General features: G+C 41.1%; 1 protein-coding gene across 4 annotated transcripts in view; it reads left to right on the forward strand.

Annotated features, from left to right (window-relative positions):
• The window catches only part of ALS2 (alsin Rho guanine nucleotide exchange factor ALS2), a 558121-nt gene that overhangs the window by 56662 nt on the left and 479347 nt on the right, over window positions 1–22112 (forward strand). For all 4 annotated transcript variants that reach the window (XM_053698688.1, XM_053698690.1, XM_053698692.1 and 1 more), the window contains exon 2: window positions 20233–20349. In XM_053698688.1, coding sequence (XP_053554663.1) covers window positions 20330–20349 — 20 coding nt within the window. In that variant the 5' untranslated portion in view covers window positions 20233–20329. The remainder of the gene's footprint in view (window positions 1–20232; window positions 20350–22112) is intronic.

The following is a 22112-nucleotide window of genomic DNA, read 5'->3' on the forward strand; positions in this document are numbered from 1 at the left end:
GGGGGTAAGGGCCACGCCCTTCCTCAGGATCGGCCTTTCAAGGCAAAAAATAAACCTAATTTTCGTCCCTTTCGTAGAAACGGACCAACCCAAAGTGCTACGTCCTCTAAGCAAGAGGGTAATACTTCTCAAGCCAAGCCAGCTTGGAGACCAATGCAAGGCTGGAACAAGGGAAAGCAGGCCAAGAAACCTGCCACTGCTACCAAGACTGCATGAAATGTTGGCCCCCGATCCGGGACCGGATCTGGTGGGGGGCAGACTCTCTCTCTTCGCTCAGGCTTGGGCAAGAGATGTTCTGGATCCTTGGGCGCTAGAAATAGTCTCCCAAGGTTATCTTCTGGAATTCAAGGGACTTCCCCCAAGGGGGAGGTTCCACAGGTCTCAGTTGTCTTCAGACCACATAAAAAGACAGGCATTCTTACATTGTGTAGAAGACCTGTTAAAAATGGGAGTGATTCATCCTGTTCCATTAAGGGAACAAGGGATGGGGTTCTACTCCAATCTGTTCATAGTTCCCAAAAAAGAGGGAACGTTCAGACCAATCTTAGATCTCAAGATCTTAAACAAGTTTCTCAAGGTTCCATCGTTCAAGATGGAAACCATTCGAACTATTCTTCCTTCCATCCAGGAAGGTCAATTCATGACCACGGTGGATTTAAAGGATGCGTATCTACATATTCCTATCCACAAGGAACATCATCGGTTCCTAAGGTTCGCATTCCTGGACAAGCATTACCAGTTCGGGGCGCTTCCTTTCGGATTAGCCACTGCTCCAAGGATTTTCACAAAGGTACTAGGGTCCCTTCTAGCTGTGCTAAGACCAAGGGGCATTGCTGTAGTACCTTACTTGGACGACATTCTGATTCAAGCGTCGTCCCTTCCTCAAGCAAAGGCTCACACGGACATCGTCCTGGCCTTTCTCAGATCTCACGGATGGAAAGTGAACGTGGAAAAGAGTTCTCTATCTCCGTCAACAAGGGTTCCCTTCTTGGGAACAATAATAGACTCCTTAGAAATGAGGATATTTCTGACAGAGGCCAGAAAAACAAAGCTTCTAGACTCTTGTCGGATACTTCATTCCGTTCCTCTTCCTTCCATAGCTCAGTGCATGGAAGTGATCGGGTTGATGGTAGCGGCTATGGACATAGTTCCTTTTGCGCGCATTCATCTAAGACCATTACAACTGTGCATGCTCAGTCAGTGGAATGGGGATTATACAGACTTGTCTCCGAAGATACAAGTAAATCAGAGGACCAGAGACTCACTCCGTTGGTGGCTGTCCCTGGACAACCTGTCACAAGGGATGACATTCCGCAGACCAGAGTGGGTCATTGTCACGACCGACGCCAGTCTGATGGGCTGGGGCGCGGTCTGGGGATCCCTGAAAGCTCAGGGTCTTTGGTCTCGGGAAGAATCTCTTCTACCGATAAATATTCTGGAACTGAGAGCGATATTCAATGCTCTCAAGGCTTGGCCTCAGCTAGCGAGGGCCAAGTTCATACGGTTTCAATCAGACAACATGACAACTGTTGCGTACATCAACCATCAGGGGGGAACAAGGAGTTCCCTAGCGATGGAAGAAGTGACCAAAATCATTCTATGGGCGGAGTCTCACTCCTGCCACCTGTCCGCTATCCACATCCCAGGAGTGGAAAATTGGGAAGCGGATTTTCTGAGTCGTCAGACATTGCATCCGGGGGAGTGGGAACTCCATCCGGAAATCTTTGCCCAAGTCACTCAGCTGTGGGGCATTCCAGACATGGATCTGATGGCCTCTCGTCAGAACTTCAAAGTTCCTTGCTACGGGTCCAGATCCAGGGATCCCAAGGCGGCTCTAGTGGATGCACTAGTAGCACCTTGGACCTTCAAACTAGCTTATGTGTTCCCGCCGTTCCCTCTCATCCCCAGGCTGGTAGCCAGGATCAATCAGGAGAGGGCGTCGGTGATCTTGATAGCTCCTGCGTGGCCACGCAGGACTTGGTATGCAGATCTGGTGAATATGTCATCGGCTCCACCTTGGAAGCTACCTTTGAGACGAGACCTTCTTGTTCAGGGTCCGTTCGAACATCCGAACCTGGTTTCACTCCAGCTGACTGCTTGGAGATTGAACGCTTGATCTTATCAAAGCGAGGGTTCTCAGATTCTGTTATCGATACTCTTGTTCAGGCCAGAAAGCCTGTAACTAGAAAGATTTACCACAAAATTTGGAAAAAATATATCTGTTGGTGTGAATCTAAAGGATTCCCTTGGGACAAGGTTAAGATTCCTAAGATTCTATCCTTCCTTCAAGAAGGATTGGAAAAAGGATTATCTGCAAGTTCCCTGAAGGGACAGATTTCTGCCTTGTCTGTGTTACTTCACAAAAAGCTGGCAGCTGTGCCAGATGTTCAAGCCTTTGTTCAGGCTCTGGTTAGAATTAAGCCTGTTTACAAACCTTTGACTCCTCCTTGGAGTCTCAATTTAGTTCTTTCAGTTCTTCAGGGGGTTCCGTTTGAACCCTTACATTCCGTTGATATTAAGTTATTATCTTGGAAAGTTTTGTTTTTAGTTGCAATTTCTTCTGCTAGAAGAGTTTCAGAATTATCTGCTCTGCAGTGTTCTCCTCCTTATCTGGTGTTCCATGCAGATAAGGTGGTTTTACGTACTAAACCTGGTTTTCTTCCAAAAGTTGTTTCTAACAAAAACATTAACCAGGAGATTATCGTACCTTCTCTGTGTCCGAAACCAGTTTCAAAGAAGGAACGTTTGTTGCACAATTTGGATGTTGTTCGCGCTCTAAAATTCTATTTAGATGCTACGAAGGATTTTAGACAAACATCTTCCTTGTTTGTTGTTTATTCTGGTAAAAGGAGAGGTCAAAAAGCAACTTCTACCTCTCTCTCTTTTTGGATTAAAAGCATCATCAGATTGGCTTACGAGACTGCCGGACGGCAGCCTCCCGAAAGAATCACAGCTCATTCCACTAGGGCTGTGGCTTCCACATGGGCCTTCAAGAACGAGGCTTCTGTTGATCAGATATGTAGGGCAGCGACTTGGTCTTCACTGCACACTTTTACCAAATTTTACAAGTTTGATACTTTTGCTTCTTCTGAGGCTATTTTTGGGAGAAAGGTTTTGCAAGCCGTGGTGCCTTCCATTTAGGTGACCTGATTTGCTCCCTCCCTTCATCCGTGTCCTAAAGCTTTGGTATTGGTTCCCACAAGTAAGGATGACGCCGTGGACCGGACACACCTATGTTGGAGAAAACAGAATTTATGTTTACCTGATAAATTACTTTCTCCAACGGTGTGTCCGGTCCACGGCCCGCCCTGGTTTTTTTAATCAGGTCTGATAATTTATTTTCTTTAACTACAGTCACCACGGTACCATATGGTTTCTCCTATGCAAATATTCCTCCTTAACGTCGGTCGAATGACTGGGGTAGGCGGAGCCTAGGAGGGATCATGTGACCAGCTTTGCTGGGCTCTTTGCCATTTCCTGTTGGGGAGGAGAATATCCCACAAGTAAGGATGACGCCGTGGACCGGACACACCGTTGGAGAAAGTAATTTATCAGGTAAACATAAATTCTGTTTTCACGCTTATCTGTAGACCAGATAAAGAGAGGCGTTCTTACGCTGTGTAAAAGACCTCTCTACCATGGGAGTAATTTGTCCCATTCCAAAACCAGAACAGGGACAGGGGTTTTACTCAAATCTTTTCGTGGTTCCCAAAAAAGAGGGAACTTTCAGACCCATTTTAGATCTCAAGTGTCTAAACAAATCTCAAGATGGAGACTATACGAACAATCTTACCAATGATCCAGGAGGGTCAATATATGACTACCGTGGACTTGAAGGATGCTTACCTTCATATTCCTATCCACAAGGATCATCATCGGTTTCTAAGGTTTGCCTTCCTGGACAAACATTATCAGTTCGTGGCTCTTCCCTTCGGGTTGGCCACAGCACCCAGAATCTTCACAAAGGTACTAGGGTCCCTTCTGGCGGTTCTCAGACCGCGGGGCATAGCAGTGGCGCCTTATCTGGACGATATTCTGATCCAGGCGTCAACTTATCAACTGATAAAATCTCACACGGACACAGTATTGTCCTTTCTGAGAACTCACGGTTGGAAGGTGAATATAGAAAAAAAGTTAACTAGTTCCACAGACAAGGGTCCCCTTCTTGGGAACTCTAATAGACTCGGTAGACATGAAAATATTTCTAACGGAGGTCAGAAAATCAAAGATTCTAAATACTTGCCGAGCACTTCAGTCCATTCCTCGGCCATCAGTGGCTCAGTGTATGGAGGTAATTGGATTAATGGTAGCGGCAATGGACATTGTTTTGTTTGCTCGGTTTCATCTCAGACCACTGCAGCTGTGCATGCTCGGACAGTGGAATGGGGACTGTGCAAATTTATCTCCTCAGATAAATCTGGATCAAGAGACCAGAGACTCTCTCTTCTTTGGTGGTTGTCGCCGGATCATCTGTCCCAGGGAAATTGTTTCCACAGAGCCTCGTGGGTGATGGTAACAACGGACGCCAGCCTTCTAGGCTGGGGTGCAGTCTGGAATTCCCTGAAGGCTCAGGGTGTTTGGACTCAGAAAGAGTCTCTACTTCCGATCAACATTCTGGAACTGAGAGCAATATTCAATGCGCTTCAGGCATGGCCTCAGTTGGCTTCGGCCAAATTCATCAGATTCCAGTCGGACAACATCACGACTGTGGCATATATCAATCATCAGGGGGGAACAAGGAGTTCCTTAGCGATGATAGAAGTATACAAGATAATCTGATGAGCGGAGGCCCACTCTTGTTATCTGTCAGCAATCTACATCCCAGGAGTAGAGAACTGGGAAGCGGATCTAAGTCGTCAGATTTTTCATTCGGGGGAGTGGGAACTCCATCCGGAGGGGTTTGCTTCATTGATTCGCAAATGGGGCAGACCGGAACTGGATCTGATGGCATCTCGTCAGAATGCCAAGCTTCCACGTTACGGATCCAGGTCAAGGGATCCCCAGGCAGAACTGATAGATGCCTTGGCAGTGCCTTGGTCGTTCAGCCTAGTTTATGTGTTTCCACCGTTTCCTCTCCTTCCACGCGTGATTGCTCGAATCAAACAGGAGAGAGCTTCAGTAATCCTTATAGCACCTGCGTGGCCACGCAGGACTTGGTATGCCTTCCTTTGAGACAGGACCTTCTCATTCAAGGTCCTTTCCAACATCCAAATCTAATTTCTATGCATCTTACTGCGTGGAGATTAAACGCTTGATTTTATCTAAGCGAGGATTCTGTGATTCGGTCATCGATACTTTGATACAGGCTCGAAAGCCTGTCACTAGAAAAATCTATCATAAGATATGGCGTAAATATCTTTATTGGTGTGAATCCAAGGGTTACTCATGGAGAAAAGACAGACTCCTGGGAATCCTAACTTTACTCCAAGAAGGATTGGAGAAAGGGTTATCAGCAAGTTCTTTAAAGGGAAAAATTTCTGCTTTGTCAATTTTGCTTCACAAACGTTTGGCAGATGTTCAGTCTTTTTGTCAGGCTCTAACTAGAATTAAGCCTGTATTTAGACCAATTACTCCTCCCTGGAGTTTAAATTTAGTTCTTTGAGTTCTTCAAGGGGTTCCGATTGAACCCATGCATTCCATAGATATTAAATTGTTATCTTGGAAAGTTCTGTTTTTAGTTGCTATTTCTACTGCTCGAAGAGTTTGAGCATTCAGCGTTGTAATGTGATTCGCCTTATCTCATATTTTATTCTGATAAGATGGTTTTACGTACCAAACCTGGTTTTCTTCCTAAGGTTGTTTCAAATAAAAATATTAATCAGGACATTGTTGTTCCTTCCTTGTGTCCTAATCCTTCTTCTAAGAAGGAGCATCTGTTACATAACTTGGACGTGGTCCGTGCCTTTAAAGTTTTACTTACAGGCAACTAAGGATTTCCGTCAATCATCTTCATTATTCATTGTTTATTCTGGAAAGCGTAGGGGTCAGAAAGCTACGGCTACCTCTCTTTCTTTTTGGCTGAGGAGTATCATCCGCCTGGCATATGAGACTGCTGGACAGCAGCCTCCTGAAAGAATTACGGCTCATTCTACTAGGACTGTGGCTTCCACATGGGCCTTTAAAAACGATGCATCTGTTGAACAGATTGTAAGGCTGCGACTTGGTCGTCCCTTCATACTTTTTCCAAATTTTCCAAATTTGATACTTTTGCTTCTTCTGAGGCTGTTTTGGGGAGAAAAGTTCTTCAAGCAGTGGTGCCTTTCGTTTAGGTCTCTGTCTTGTCCCTCCCTTTCATCCATGTCCTGTAGCTTTGGTATTGTATCCCACAAGTAAGGATGAAATCCATGGACTCGTCATATCTTGTAGAAGAAAAGGAAATTTATGCTTGCCTGATAAATTGATTTCTTCTACGATACGACGAGTCCACGGCCCTCCCTGTCATTTTAAGACAGATTATATTTTATTTATTTTTATAACTTCAGTCACCTCTGCACCTTTTAGCTTTTCTTTTCTCTTCCTAAAACCTTCGGTCGAATGACTGGGGGTGGAGGGGAAGGGAGGAGCTATATATACATCTCTGCTTTGGTACTCTTTGCCACTTCCTGTTAGCAGGAGGATATTATCCCACAAGTAAGGATGAAATCCGTGGACTCGTATCGTAGAAGAAATCAATTTATCAGGTAAGCATAAATTTACTTTTTTTAGTGTTTTTTCTTTTATTGTTGCCTTTATTTAGGATTTTTAATAAGATTTCTCCAACATAGGTGTGTCCGGTCCACGGCGTCATCCTTACTTGTGGGATATTCTCCTCCCCAACAGGAAATGGCAAAGAGCCCAGCAAAGCTGGTCACATGATCCCTCCTAGGCTCCGCCTTCCCCAGTCATTCTCTTTGCCGTTGTACAGGCAACATCTCCACGGAGATGGCTTAGAGTTTTTTGGTGTTTAACTGTAGTTTTTATTATTCAATCAAGAGTTTGTTATTTTAAAATAGTGCTGGTATGTACTATTTACTCTGAAACAGAAAGGTGATGAAGATTTCTGTTTGTAAGAGGAAAATGATTTTAGCAACCGTTACTAAAATCGATGGCTGTTTCCACACAGGACTGTTGAGAGGAATTAACTTCAGTTGGGGGAAACAGTGAGCAGACTTTTGCTGCTTGAGGTATGACACATTTCTAACAAGACGATGTAATGCTGGAAGCTGTCATTTTCCCTATGGGATCCGGTAAGCCATTTTTATTACATAAGAAAAAAAGGGCTTCACAAGGGCTGTTAAGACTGTAGACATTTTCTGGGCTAAAACGATTGATATATAAGCATATTTTAATACTTCATAGCTTTGAGGAATTATTTTATTCTTGGGAATTATGTAAAATAACCGGCAGGCACTGTATTGGACACCTTATTCTCTAGGGGCTTTCCCTAATCATAGGCAGAGCCTCATTTTCGTGCCTCTATTGCGCACTTGTTTTTGGGAAGCATGACATGCAGATGCATGTGTGAGGAGCTCTGATACATAGAAAAGACTTTCTGAAGGCGTCATTTGGTATCGTATTCCCCTTTGGGCTTGGTTGGGTCTCAGCAAAGCAGATACCAGGGACTGTAAAGGGGTTAAATATAAAAACGGCTCCGGTTCCGTTATTTTAAGAGTTAAAGCTTTCAAATTTGGTGTGCAATACTTTTAAGGCTTTAAGACACTGTGGTGAAATTTTGGTGAATTTTGAACAATTCCTTCATACTTTTTCACATTTGCAGTAATAAAGTGTGTTCAGTTTAAAATTTAAAGTGACAGTAACGGTTTTATTTTAAAACGTTTTTTGTACTTTGTTATCAAGTTTATGCCTGTTTAACATGTCTGAACTACCAGATAGACTGTGTTCTGTATGTGGGGAAGCCAAGGTTCCTTCTCATTTAAATAGATGTGATTTATGTGACACAAAATTTAGAGAAAATGATGCCCAAGATGATTCCTCAAGTGAGGGGAGTAAGCATGGTACTGCATCATCCCCTCCTTCGTCTACACCAGTCTTGCCCACACAGGAGGCCCCTAGTACATCTAGTGCGCCAATACTACTTACTATGCAACAATTAACGGCTGTAATGGATAATTCTATCAAAAACATTTTAGCCAAAATGCCCACTTATCAGCGAAAGCGCGACTGCTCTGTTTTAGAAAATACTGAAGAGCATGAGGACGCTGATGATATTGGTTCTGAAGTGCCCCTACACCAATCTGAGGGGGCCAGGGAGGTTTTGTCTGAGGGAGAAATTTCAGATTCAGGGAAAATTTCTCAACAAGCTGAACCTGATGTAATTACATTCAAATTTAAATTGGAACATCTCCGCGCCCTGCTTAAGGAGGTGTTATCTACTCTGGATGATTGTGAGATGGTCATTCCAGAGAAATTATGTAAAATGGACAAGTTCCTAGAGGTCCCGGGGCCCCCCGAAGCTTTTCCTATACCCAAGCGGGTGGCGGACATTGTAAACATAGAATGGGAAAGGCCCGGCATACCTTTCGTCCCTCCCCCTATATTTAAGAAATTGTTTCCTATGGTCGACCCCAGAAAGGACTTATGGCAGACAGTCCCCAAGGTCGAGGGGGCAGTTTCTACTCTAAACAAACGCACCACTATACCCATAGAAGATAGTTGTGCTTTCAAAGATCCTATGGATAAAAAATTAGAGGGTTTGCTTAAAAAGATGTTTGTTCAGCAAGGTTACCTTCTACAACCAATTTCATGCATTGTTCCTGTCACTACAGCAGCGTGTTTCTGGTTCGATGAACTAGAAAAGGCGCTCAATAAAGATTCTTCTTATGAGGAGATTTTGGACAGAATTCATGCTCTCAAATTGGCTAACTCTTTCACCCTAGACGCCACTTTGCAATTGGCTAGATTAGCGGCGAAAAATTCTGGGTTTGCTATTGTGGCGCGCAGAGCGCTTTGGCTAAAATCTTGGTCAGCGGATGCGTCTTCCAAGAACAAATTGCTTAACATTCCTTTCAAGGGGAAAACGCTGTTTGGCCCTGACTTGAAAGAGATTATTTCTGATATCACTGGGGGCAAGGGCCACGCCCTTCCTCAGGATAGGTCTTTCAAGGCCAAAAATAAACCTAATTTTCGTCCCTTTCGCAGAAACGGACCAGCCCCAAGTGCTACGTCCTCTAAGCAAGAGGGTAATACTTCTCAAGCCAAGCCAGCCTGGAGGCCAATGCAAGGCTGGAACAAAGGTAAGCAGGCCAAGAAACCTGCCACTGCTACCAAGACAGCATGAGATGTTGGCCCCCGATCCGGGACCGGATCTGGTGGGGGGCAGACTCTCTCTCTTCGCTCAGGCTTGGGCAAGAGATGTTCTGGATCCTTGGGCGCTAGAAATAGTCTCCCAAGGGTATCTTCTGGAATTCAAGGGGCTTCCCCCGAGGGGGAGGTTCCACAGGTCTCAATTGTCTTCAGACCACATAAAAAAACAGGCATTCTTACATTGTGTAGAAGACCTGTTAAAAATGGGAGTGATTCATCCTGTTCCATTAGGAGAACAAGGGATGGGGTTCTACTCCAATCTGTTCGTAGTTCCCAAAAAAGAGGGAACATTCAGACCAATCTTAGATCTCAAGATCCTAAACAAGTTTCTCAAGGTTCCATCGTTCAAAATGGAAACCATTCGAACAATTCTTCCTTCCATCCAGGAAGGTCAATTCATGACCACGGTGGATTTAAAGGATGCGTATCTACATATTCCTATCCACAAGGAACATCATCGGTTCCTAAGGTTCGCCTTTCTGGACAAGCATTACCAGTTTGTGGCACTTCCGTTCGGATTAGCCACTGCTCCAAGAATTTTCACAAAGGTGCTAGGGTCCCTTCTAGCGGTGCTAAGACCAAGGGGCATTGCAGTAGTACCTTACTTGGACGACATTCTGATTCAAGCGTCGTCCCTTCCACAAGCAAAGGCTCACACGGACATTGTCCTGGCCTTTCTCAGATCTCACGGGTGGAAAGTGAACGTAGAAAAAAGTTCTCTATCTCCGTCAACAAGGGTTCCCTTCTTGGGAACAATAATAGACTCCTTAGAAATGAGGATTTTTCTGACAGAGGCCAGAAAATCAAAACTTCTAAACTCTTGTCAAATACTTCATTCTGTTCCTCTTCCTTCCATAGCGCAGTGCATGGAAGTAATAGGTTTGATGGTAGCGGCAATGGACATAGTTCCTTTTGCGCGAATTCATCTAAGACCATTACAACTGTGCATGCTCAGTGTCACGACCGACGCCAGTCTGGTGGGCTGGGGCGCGGTCTGGGGACCCCTGATAGCTCAGGGTCTTTGGTCTCGGGAAGAATCTCTTCTCCCGATAAATATTCTGGAACTGAGAGCGATATTCAATGCTCTCAAGGCTTGGCCTCAGCTAGCAAAGGCCAAATTCATACGGTTTCAATCGGACAACATGACGACTGTTGCGTACATCAACCATCAGGGGGGAACAAGGAGTTCCCTGGCGATGGAAGAAGTGACCAAAATCATTCAATGGGCGGAGACTCACTCCTGCCACTTGTCTGCAATCCACATCCCAGGAGTGGAAAATTGGGAAGCGGATTTTCTGAGTCGTCAGACATTTCATCCGGGGGAGTGGGAACTCCATCCGGAAATCTTTGCCCAAATTACTCAGTTGTGGGGCATTCCAGACATGGATCTGATGGCCTCTCGTCAGAACTTCAAGGTTCCTTGCTACGGGTCCAGATCCAGGGATCCCAAGGCGACTCTAGTAGATGCACTAGTAGCACCTTGGACCTTCAAACTAGCTTATGTATTCCCGCCGTTTCCTCTCATCCCCAGGCTGGTAGCCAGGATCAATCAGGAGAGGGCATCGGTGATCTTGATAGCTCCTGCGTGGCCACGCAGGACTTGGTATGCAGACCTGGTGAATATGTCATCGGCTCCACCATGGAAGCTACCTTTGAGACAGGACCTTCTTGTTCAAGGTCCGTTCGAACATCCGAATCTGGTCTCACTCCAACTGACTGCTTGGAGATTGAACGCTTGATCTTATCAAAGCGAGGGTTCTCAGATTCTGTCATTGATACTCTTGTTCAGGCCAGAAAGCCTGTAACTAGAAAAATCTACCACAAAATATGGAAAAAATATATCTGTTGGTGTGAATCTAAAGGATTCCCTTGGGACAAGATAAAAATTCCTAAGATTCTATCCTTTCTTCAAGAAGGTTTGGAGAAAGGATTATCTGCAAGTTCCTTGAAGGGACAGATTTCTGCCTTGTCTGTGTTACTTCACAAAAAGCTGGCAGCTTTGCCAGATGTTCAAGCCTTTGTTCAGGCTCTGGTTAGAATCAAGCCTGTTTACAAACCTTTGACTCCTCCTTGGAGTCTCAATTTAGTTATTTCAGTTCTTCAGGGGGTTCCGCTTGAACCCTTACATTCCGTTGATATTAAGTTATTATCTTGGAAAGTTTTTTGTTTTTGGTTGCAATTTCTTCTGCTAGAAGAGTTTCAGAATTATCTGCTCTGCAGTGTTCTCCTCCTTATCTGGTGTTCCATGCAGATAAGGTGGTTTTGCGTACTAAACCTGGTTTTCTTCCGAAAGTTGTTTCTAACAAAAACATTAACCAGGAGATAGTCGTGCCTTCTTTGTGTCCGAATCCAGTTTCAAAGAAGGAACGTTTGTTGCACAATTTGGACGTAGTTCGTGCTCTAAAATTCTATTTAGATGCTACAAAGGATTTTAGACAAACATCTTCCTTGTTTGTTGTTTATTCCGGTAAAAGGAGAGGTCAAAAAGCAACTTCTACCTCTCTCTCTTTTTGGCTTAAAAGCATCATCAGATTGGCTTACGAGACTGCCGGACGGCAGCCTCCTGAAAGAATCACAGCTCATTCCACTAGGGCTGTGGCTTCCACATGGGCCTTCAAGAACGAGGCTTCTGTTGATCAGATATGTAAGGCAGCGACTTGGTCTTCACTGCACACTTTTACTAAATTTTACAAATTTGATACTTTTGCTTCTTCTGAGGCTATTTTTGGGAGAAAGGTTTTGCAAGCCGTGGTGCCTTCCATCTAGGTGACCTGATTTGCTCCCTCCCTTCATCCGTGTCCTAAAGCTTTGGTATTGGTTCCCACAAGTAAGGATGACGCCGTGGACCGGACACACCTATGTTGGAGAAAACAGAATTTATGTTTACCTGATAAATTACTTTCTCCAACGGTGTGTCCGGTCCACGGCCCGCCCTGGTTTTTTAATCAGGTCTGATAATTTATTTTCTTTAACTACAGTCACCACGGTATCATATGATTTCTCCTATGCAAATATTCCTCCTTTACGTCGGTCGAATGACTGGGGAAGGCGGAGCCTAGGAGGGATCATGTGACCAGCTTTGCTGGGCTCTTTGCCATTTCCTGTTGGGGAGGAGAATATCCCACAAGTAAGGATGACGCCGTGGACCGGACACACCGTTGGAGAAAGTAATTTATCAGGTAAACATAAATTCTGTTTTTTCATTTATTTTAAGCTGATCATTTTTTATTGTCTTTTTCCTTATTTTAATTTATTCTTCCTTATATCTTTAAGGTTATTTCTGTAGTATTTTATTTATAATATTTTATTTATTCTTTTATTCCTAGTTCTTTTATTTTGTTATGCTACAGGTTTGTAATAGTTTTTTTTTATCTTTCAGTTTTCTGTATTAGTTGGTTTTGTTCCATTTCTTATATCACCTCTCTTGTTAATTTTCCGTTTTTGGATCATTATTTTCCTTCTCTTACCTTCCGGTTTGTATTTGTTCCATTTACCACTATTTTGCTTTTTATTCCCTCTTTCTGTGTTTTCTTTGCTGCGCAGCGATGTCCGTTAGCCGCCGCCATTTTGTTTTTCCCTTCTGTCCTCTGTCACGCCTCCATCTTCCGTGACGTCTGTTTTCCGCCCCCTTAGACCTGTCAATCAAAGTTTTTTTCAGTCACCGTTCTCAGTTTACCTCAGACTTCGCCCGGAGCAGTGATTATATGCATTAGCAACATTTGTTTCTCATTACACTCATAGATAGTTTCTTTTTTTTTTTATAAATCACAACCTTCTAAGGTTTTCCCCAGGGCTGGAAAAGGCAGAGACCCCTTTTCCAGCCGTTATTCAAATATATCCAAGTCTCACTTCCAAAATTCCTTCCCCTCCACTTCCTCCCATGCAAGTTTCTTCCCATCAAGAAACAGAATGTCCTTCAACAGAGGAGGTTTCAGGAACATCAGGAATTTTAGAAGACCATTCCAAGGTATGTTCTCACACCTTTATTTCCACAAATTTTTCTTATCAAAAAATAGGTGGCAGACTTATTTGTGGCAAAAAATTACATCAGATCCATGGGTCCTTCAGGCTGTATTTCATTCAAATTCCTTTTCAGAGTTCATGCCCTATTCCAATAAAATGTTCCCTCAAAGATCTTTTAGATTCAGAAATTTTGGACCTTATAGAAAAGAAATGGCACCTTCTTCAGAAGGCTCTTTCATCAGCAACATGTTTTTTGTAAAAAAGAAAGAAGGCTCACTTCGGCCTGTCATAAATTTAAGAGAACTAAACCAATTTCTAGTCTTCAATCATTTCAAGATGGAAGGTATTAATCTCTTAAGGGATTGTCTTCACAACAAAAATTGGCTTGTAAGGCTAGATCTAAAGGATGCTTACCTTTCACTTCCCATTTATCCAGATTTCAGAACATTTTTAAGATTCCTTTGGAAAGACAATTTATGGCAGTTTTCTTGTCTGCCTTTTGGCCTTTCTTCAGCACCATGGGCTTTTACGAAGATTCTAAAGCCAGTTACGGCTTAGTTGAGAAAACGTGGAATTCGTCTGATAATATACTTAGACAATATTCTTCTGATTCATCAATCTCCTATTATTCTGAGGGATCAGTTATCTCATACGATAAAGCTCCTACAGGACTTAGGTTTCAGTTTAAATTTCAAAAAATCAGTTTTGGTTCCTTCCCAGAACTTGATTTTTCTTGGATTCAACGTGGACACGGTTTCAGCGTCTCTGTCTTCCTATGGAAATGATCAAGATAATTAAGAAAGAAATTTATCTTTTAAAGAAAGACCTTTTTTCTATCCGTTTACTAGCCAGAAATATAGGTCTTCTTTCCTCTTCTATTCAAGCAATTTTTACGGCTCCTCTTCATTACAGAGCCCTTCAAAGGTTAAAAATGTATTACCTTCAACAGGGTTTCTCTTATCAACACAAGATATCCTTATCCGAGGAAGCTTCGGAAGTGTTGAAGTGGTGGCTCTTAAATATAGAAGCATGGAATGGGAAAGCAATGTTCGGAAATTCTCCAGATCTAATAATAGAGTCAGATGCAAGCAAATCAGGTTGGGGTGCAAGATGTGTGATTACAGGAGGAAAATGGTCTCCTTCGGAGAAACATCTTCACATCAATTGTTTGGAACTTTTGGCAGGAGCTTTTGCAGTTCAGAGTTTTGTCAAACACAATTATCCTATAACAATTCTTCGCATGGACAATGTCTCGGCTGTACGTTGCATCAATCGTTTAGGAGGCACTGCTTCAAATTTTTATCAGATTTAACAAAGTTTTTTTTATTCACGACTGTTTATCTCAGAATATATCTATTCAAGCAGAATATATTCCGGGGTTAAACAATCAGATGGCAGATTGGGGATCCAGATACCTTACAGACCTCACCGATTGGAGATTGAATTCTTTAATTTTCCAGAGAATTCAATCTCTTAGGGGTCCTTTTTCAATCGATCTCTTTGCCTCTCGTCTGAATCATCGGATTTTTCCTTATTTCAGTTGGAGACCGGATCCTCAAGCTCTAGCAATAGATGCCTTTCTTTAACAATGGCCGACCTCGGGAGCATATGCTTTCCCCCCCATTTTCAATGATACTCCGGACCCTGCTCTTTGTCAAACGTCAGCAGATTTCTCTTTTAATAACACCTTTTTGGCAAACTCAAGTTTGGTATCCTCTTCTTCTGGAATGATCATTTCTTCATCCAATTCTACTACCATCCAAGTCGGATATTCTAATAGATCCTTCAGGTCAATTCCATCCTCTAGTACTTCAAGACAAACTTCTTCTAATCGCTTGGATGATTCCAGGGAATCCTGGTCTGGCGATGGATTATCGAAAGAAGCTAGACTCCTCCTTCAAGATTCCTGGGCCACTGGAACCAAAAAAAATTATTTTTCCTCCTGGCTTAAATGGTCTAGCTGGTGCAATTTTAGACACCTGGATCCCATTTCAGCTCCTTTAAATCAAGTTATCAACTTTTTATCTTTGCTTTTTCAGTCGGGTTTAGCTTACAGATCCATTAATGTAGCTAGATCAGCTATTTCTGCTGGACATGAGTTTCTTAATAATTTAAACATGAAAAACAAAGAAATACAGCGATCCTTAAGAAAAAACAACTATTTATTCCTCCAGGTAAAAATGATTGAAATCGTACAGCAACGGCAACAAAAAAAGCTTAAAAACAAAGATGCAGGTTTCTCATGGCTAGGATCCAATCAGCCCTACATGTTTCTGTAAGTTCCTTAGTCATGGTCATGATTGGCTGCCATAACTTCCTGCCTGATATACCTTTAATTACATCCCTATTGATCCAAAGATTATTTATAGATTAACCCCCTGCGCATGGTATTCAATAATACATTTATATAGGGCTAGTTTAATTGGTTTAAGTAAACCTGCATGTAGTTTAAAGGTAACCATTTGAAATATTTATGGAACACCTACATTCGGTTCCTTAATAACAAATTTAAAAAGGACTTGTTTGCAGTAATATAACTGTGTCATAATGTGTTGATACTAATGCTAATACTTGTGATCAGCCCCGTGTTGTCCTGTCAAAGATGGTCAGATGTGTTGAATATATATATAAACACTAAAATCCTTAACCCCTGACTAGTGCTGGGGTGGAAAAAGAAAACCAAAGACCATCTAAAGAGGACAACACGGGGCAGTCCAAAGCAAACGTGTACACATTATATATCACTGCATTCTCCTCTAGAGGAGTGTCCCCCAGGTTCTTGGCCCTGGTCATATACACCCAAGTAATGTTCTAAATGTTTTCTATATATTTTATTATTTATTATATCTATCTTCTCCAGAAATTTAGGACATCTCCCTCAATGTTGAAGCCCTGGGGTCTCCTTGTCTTCAATTTGAAGATCCAAAAGGCCTCATGTAGCATTAGCCGTGCTGTCCTATCTCCACCTCTTGGGACTCAGAACACACTCTATAACCTGCCATAAGAGCGATGTAACATCACCACCATGTGTGGCTATAAAGTGTTGTGAGAGCCCAGATCATTCATTATCATGGGAGATGTCATTAAGATGTTCCCTTATTCTGGAACCTGCTTCTCTAGTCGTGCATCCAACATATTGCCTATTGCACAGTGTGCATTCTACCACATAGACCACAAAGGTGGTCCTACAGTTGGTGCAGTTGGCAAGATCAAAGACCGATTTGTCGTCTTTGATTGAAAACTAGAGGTAACCTTGCTATATTGGCATGCTATGCATCTGGAGTAGTGGCATTTAAAGTGCCCTTTCACACTTAACCAACTACTTTCGGTCTTGGCTTTGTCCCCAAGTACATTGGGAGCTACAATATTACCTATTGTGGGGTCTTCTGCTGTAAGAATCGGCAAGTGTTTATTGACTATGTCAATTATGTCATTAAATTGAGGGCTGTAAGTAGTGACTAATGTTGGTTTCTGCGTATCAAAGCCTCTCCTGGTTTGGTCTGACCTGTTGTGTGTACCCCTCAACATATTTGTACGGTCCATTCTACGAACTTCCAGGTATGCTCTGTTAATCACTTTTCGTGAATAACCCCTCTGTTAGGAGCCGCTTCTTAATAATTTGCCTATAGGTCAACATCCTACTATTTGTAGACTTTTAAAGTCTTAAACGTCCTCCTTCTTCTAGATATTCTTTCTTTTGGGATGTAGATTTAGTTATCTCTCTTTTTAATTCTTGGCCCAATAATGAAAGTTTAACTCTTAAATAACTTACGGTCAAATTGACTACTCTGTTATGTCTTTTATCTTGTAAAAGAGTTTCTGATGTTAAGGCTATTGATTAAAATTCTAACTCTTTTTCACCTCGGGGTGTAATTTTTTCTATTTCTCGTAGAACTAAGACTTTACCTTCCTCCATTTTTTTATCCTTTTTTTTTATGAACAACCTAAGCTTTGTGTAGTTCTTTGTCTCAAAGAATATGAACAAAGAACTTCTCTTCTCAGATCGTCCTCCCATAATCAACTTATTATTTCATGTGCTCCTCCTCACTTACCTGTTTCTTCTCCTACCATTAGTAGATGGGTGAAATGGGTTATGTCTCAAGCTGGTGTTGACAATAATTTCTCTTCACATTCTATTAGAGGAGCTTCTGCTTCTAAAGCATTTTCCAAATCTGCTTCCCTTCAAGACATTTTTAATGCTGCAGATTGGTTGTCGGATTCAGTTTTTAGACAATTTTATTTTAAACCGATTCATTCTATCCCTTTTAATTTAGTTTAAGTTATTTGCTTTAAACTAGCAAAATAGGAGTCTCTGTCCTTGTAATAAAATTCTGATTATCCTAGCTTTGTGATGGAATAATCTAGATTTTATTAAAGAGACAGAGACGAGTATTTTCCCTCCACATATTGTTTTTATTGTTTTTTACCCTCCCTGTATGAAATGTATTTTATATCATTATTCATTTTTTCATGTTTTATTTTTTGTAGTGCAAAATCCCTCTTCAGGTTTTCAAGGAACCTTTTGAGTCCATTAGAGGAGTACTTCAATCAAATTCTTCAGGACTTAAATTGACTTCAAGCAAGTTTTCATTGTTCTCAAATTGTAAAAGATTGCTGTTCTTCAATCAAGTTTGGTTTTCTTCAGCTCTTCTGTGTTTCTTTATTCTGATGTTTTTGGGACTTTGTTTTATTGTTCCTGGAATAACTGTTTTTTTTTCGCATCAAAGATCAAAGAGGAGGTGTTTACAGTTACTGGTCATTTTATGGATTCTTGGACTTCTCTCATTGGTCATTTTTATCCATAACATCTCAAGCCTTGTTTTCATTGGTTTCTGTTATATTCATTGTTGTCTTTGTTTTTCATTTAAATGTACTGTCCGGTAAAATGCTGTCTGCAGTAAAGTGAAAAGATATATAGCAAAATACTCATCTCTGTCTCTTTAATAAAATCTATATTATTCCTTCACAAAGCTAGGATAATCGGAATTATGCAGTGCTATACAAGTAATATTAAAACATTACAGGGATGCATTACATACACAAAAAACACGTACAGTAGGGTACAATACATATGTAGGTGCAATAATTGAGATATACAAAAGGAGGGGGATGCCCTGCCCTTGAGCACAATATGTAGTAGTTCACTTTAAATACAAAGTGGCCTACAGATAGAGAGGCTCTCAAGGTTACAATCTAAAGGAGAGGAAATGGACACAAAAGGTAAGGGAGAAGTGAAATATGTCTGATATAAGGCAGCGTGAACGGAGAGTAAGTGAAGTGTGTGGTGAGTGAGTAAATGAGGATTGGAAAAGTGTAACAGAATATGGTGAAGTGTCAGTACAGAGACTGTGAGTATGAAGTAGTATCTCTGTCCTGGTTCATTAGTGACTACTGCACCTATTTTCTGTTAGGAGGTGTCTATATATTAAAGGGACAGTCAAGTCCAAAAAAAAACTTTCATGTTTCAGATCGGGCATGTCATTTTAAACAACTTTCCAATTTTCTTTTATCACTAATTTTTCTTTGTACTCTTGGTTTTCTTAGTTGAAAACTAAACATAGGAAGGCTCATATGATAATTTCTAAACCCTTGAAGGCCGCCTCTTATCACATGCTTTTTTATATGCTTTTCACAACAGGGGAGAGTGAGTTCATGTAAACCATATAGATAACATTGTGATCATGCCCGCAAATTGTGGCAGACACTGCACTAATTGGCTAAAATGAAAATCAATAGATAATAAATAAAATGTCATGTGATCAGGGGGCTGTCAGAAGATGCTTAGATACAAGTTAATCACAAAGATTAAAAGTATATTAATATAACAGTGTTGGCTATGCAAAACTGGGGAATAAGTAATAAAGGGATTATCTATCTTTTTAAAACTACAAAAATTCTGGTGTTGACTGTCCCTTTAAGGTAAATACTAGGGTGAGTGGTGGAGGGAGGATTGGAGGGATAGTGCTTGCAGAGCTGGGATACTGGTGTTAGAATGTGAGTTGTGAGAAAGAGAATGGTAAGGTAAAACTTCCTGTTGATAAAGTATAGGGGTATGTGTAGTCTGAAAAAGAGTAGTGGGGGAGAGAAGAGGTTGTAATGTTACAATAATGAAAGTTACAAACAATTCCATATTAGCCCAACAGATATAAGAAATTATATATATATATAACCAAAATTATTCTTTCTTGATTCCGATAGAACATATGATTTTCCAATTGGTATCCTTTGTTGAAAAGGATTGCAAATGTTACCTAGGTAGGCTTAGGAGTTGGGATCAAGCTGCTGATTGGTGGCTGCACATAAATGCTTGCCATTGGCTTACCAATGTGTTCAGCTTGCTCCCACTAGTGCGTTGCTACTCCTTAAATAAAGGATACAAAGAGAACAAAACAAAATTGATAATTGAAGTACATTGTAAAGTTTAAAAATGTGTGCTCCTATTTTAATCATAAACGGGGGAAAATGGGTTTCTTCTCTGTTTAAATAGAAACTGGAGGAGCCTCTAAATAGCAGTCGAAATTCCTGGTTTAGATTTAATATTCAAATAACCTAAAAACATTTTCTAAGTATATTAATTAGTTTAATAAACGCAAGAAACTTTTAAAAAAAGCAGTGGCATAAAACTAAATATCAATATAGTACTTTCTGCGGGATCTCTGTAATCTGTTGCTTGGAAATGAGTACAGAGCACTCTCCATTTCTTGTGACCTTGGTAAAAATTTCATTGATTAGCTCATCATAAGGCAGAAGTTTAATGAATACCCCATTGTTCCACCAATCCTGCAGCTTGTCTGTAGGTGGACTTATTGAGCAATTTGTACTGAGTAGGTCTCGAGACACAGGCTGCCCAGTGGCAACAATATTGCAGTGGAATTTCTCAGATTATTAATAGATCTAAAGGAGTGGCTGCTCACATTGCAGACATTATTATCTACAGCAGTTAATACAAATTCTTCTTTATTGCAGATTTGACTGTCTGTCTCATTTTACATTGAAGATTTTTTTTATCCTGGAATCATTATCCACAGAATTTAATCTGTGATGCGATTTTTGGCTCTGCCTGATGGATGCACAGAAAGAAAGGTACCTAGACACAAATAACCCTATTTGTTCATTTCTCTAATTGTCTTTCATGCATGACTTTAGGATTGTCAAAAGAGAAATTGATAATGTTTATTTGTTTAGTGAATAAACCGAGACTGTCCTACCACCCTCTTTCTGATTTGGCACCTGTTTCTTCTGTTGGCCAAAATTCAAATGCACTTTAAAGTGTAAGGCTTTACAGATTCTATGTCTATGGTTATATAGATGTTTTCTTTGTTACGTGGTACTGCATCTAGTAGAGTAAAGATGACTTTGTAAAACCACAGCTAAAGAGAAAATATTTTTTAGACTTCTAAGTTATATTTGTATGTGCCTTGTGAATCATCATAATATCTCTTAGTAAGGGAATGTTCCTATTTGTATTCAGCACTTCTTGGAAAGAGCTCAACCTTGGCTCAATTCACTATTGGTTAATAATTTAATTGAATCTTGAAACACTAATCTAGTATTGCCACAGAGTGTAAGTAATGTTGCTGTAACTGTTCTCTAAATATAAGCTGTTTCTGAATACACAACAATTAAATTACCATTTTATGATAAAACTGTATTAATTCAACACATTTGAAGGCTCTTTTGAAAGAGGAGAGTCCCCTCTTTCAAATGAGAAGTTGCATGCACAAGCATTCAATATGCACATATACCTTTACTATAGCCTCTTTGGACTTCCAAAAAAAGATCTTTAATCTAGGGAGCAGCTTTTGGCCATCCATATGAGAGAATTCATATATATATTACACTTGAGATATTCTGCATCGCAAAGCAGGGCTACATAAATGCTCATAAACTCCTTGCCACTTTAACCCCCTTTCTGTCCGACCGCCATAGCACATGATATAAAGTAACTTCAATTCCTGTTATGTCATTTGTATAAAGACTTCATGTGGGATATTAGAGGGGGGCTTGGCTGAAGTTGCATTTGTAATTCATAGCTGTGAGGCCTAGAAAAGATTCAGCTGCACCAGGCTAAATTTTAGGTACGACTGGTGGCAGCTGCAGGAAAAAAAAGGTGCATTATTGTGTCTTGGGAGCTGTAAACCAGGCCTACTTTTAAGGCGACAGTGGATCCCTGGTGTCTGGGTTTGTCAAGCCCTGCTTTAATTATATGTATTACAAAGGGGTGAAAATATACCCCTGATGCTAACCATTACAGGGAAATTAAAACTTATTAGTCTAAACTTCTTTATAATGGAATATTTTTGTGTTTGTAAAATAATAATTTTTAATATAATATTTTTATATGCAGATGTATTGTATAAAGATTTCACTCTTGCATGCCAAAAAAATGCAAATATTAACCCTTTCCTTAAAGGATCGGTCAGTTTACCCAAAATTGTACTCACCTTTAAATTCTTCCCAATGATCCATTTTACCTGCTGGAGTGTACTGCAGTTTTGCTTGCCAGGGAAATTAAACTAGTGTGTTAGATAGAAAGTAAACAGAGATCACCCTCTTCCTTTTCTTAACACCCAGATGCCATTCTGCAGCTGAACATTTGTGATATATGTATGGTTGGGAGCTGTGTTTGGCACATGGGGGCACAGAAGGCTAGGAATTGTGCAGGGCGCTGCCACTGTTGACACTGTTGCATCTAAAGCAATCTGTCAATGATGCGCCCTGCCTTGTCAGTCCCTCAATCTCTGAAATGCCTGGCCCATCAGTAGGTGCTTAGCTTGGTATGTTTGTTTAAAAAAAACAACTAAATTGATACCCCCCCCCCCCCCAAAAAAAAAAAAAAAAAAAAA

The sequence above is a fragment of the Bombina bombina genome, chromosome 1 (genome assembly GCF_027579735.1).
Source record: "Bombina bombina isolate aBomBom1 chromosome 1, aBomBom1.pri, whole genome shotgun sequence".
NCBI classification, from domain to species: domain Eukaryota; kingdom Metazoa; phylum Chordata; class Amphibia; order Anura; family Bombinatoridae; genus Bombina; species Bombina bombina.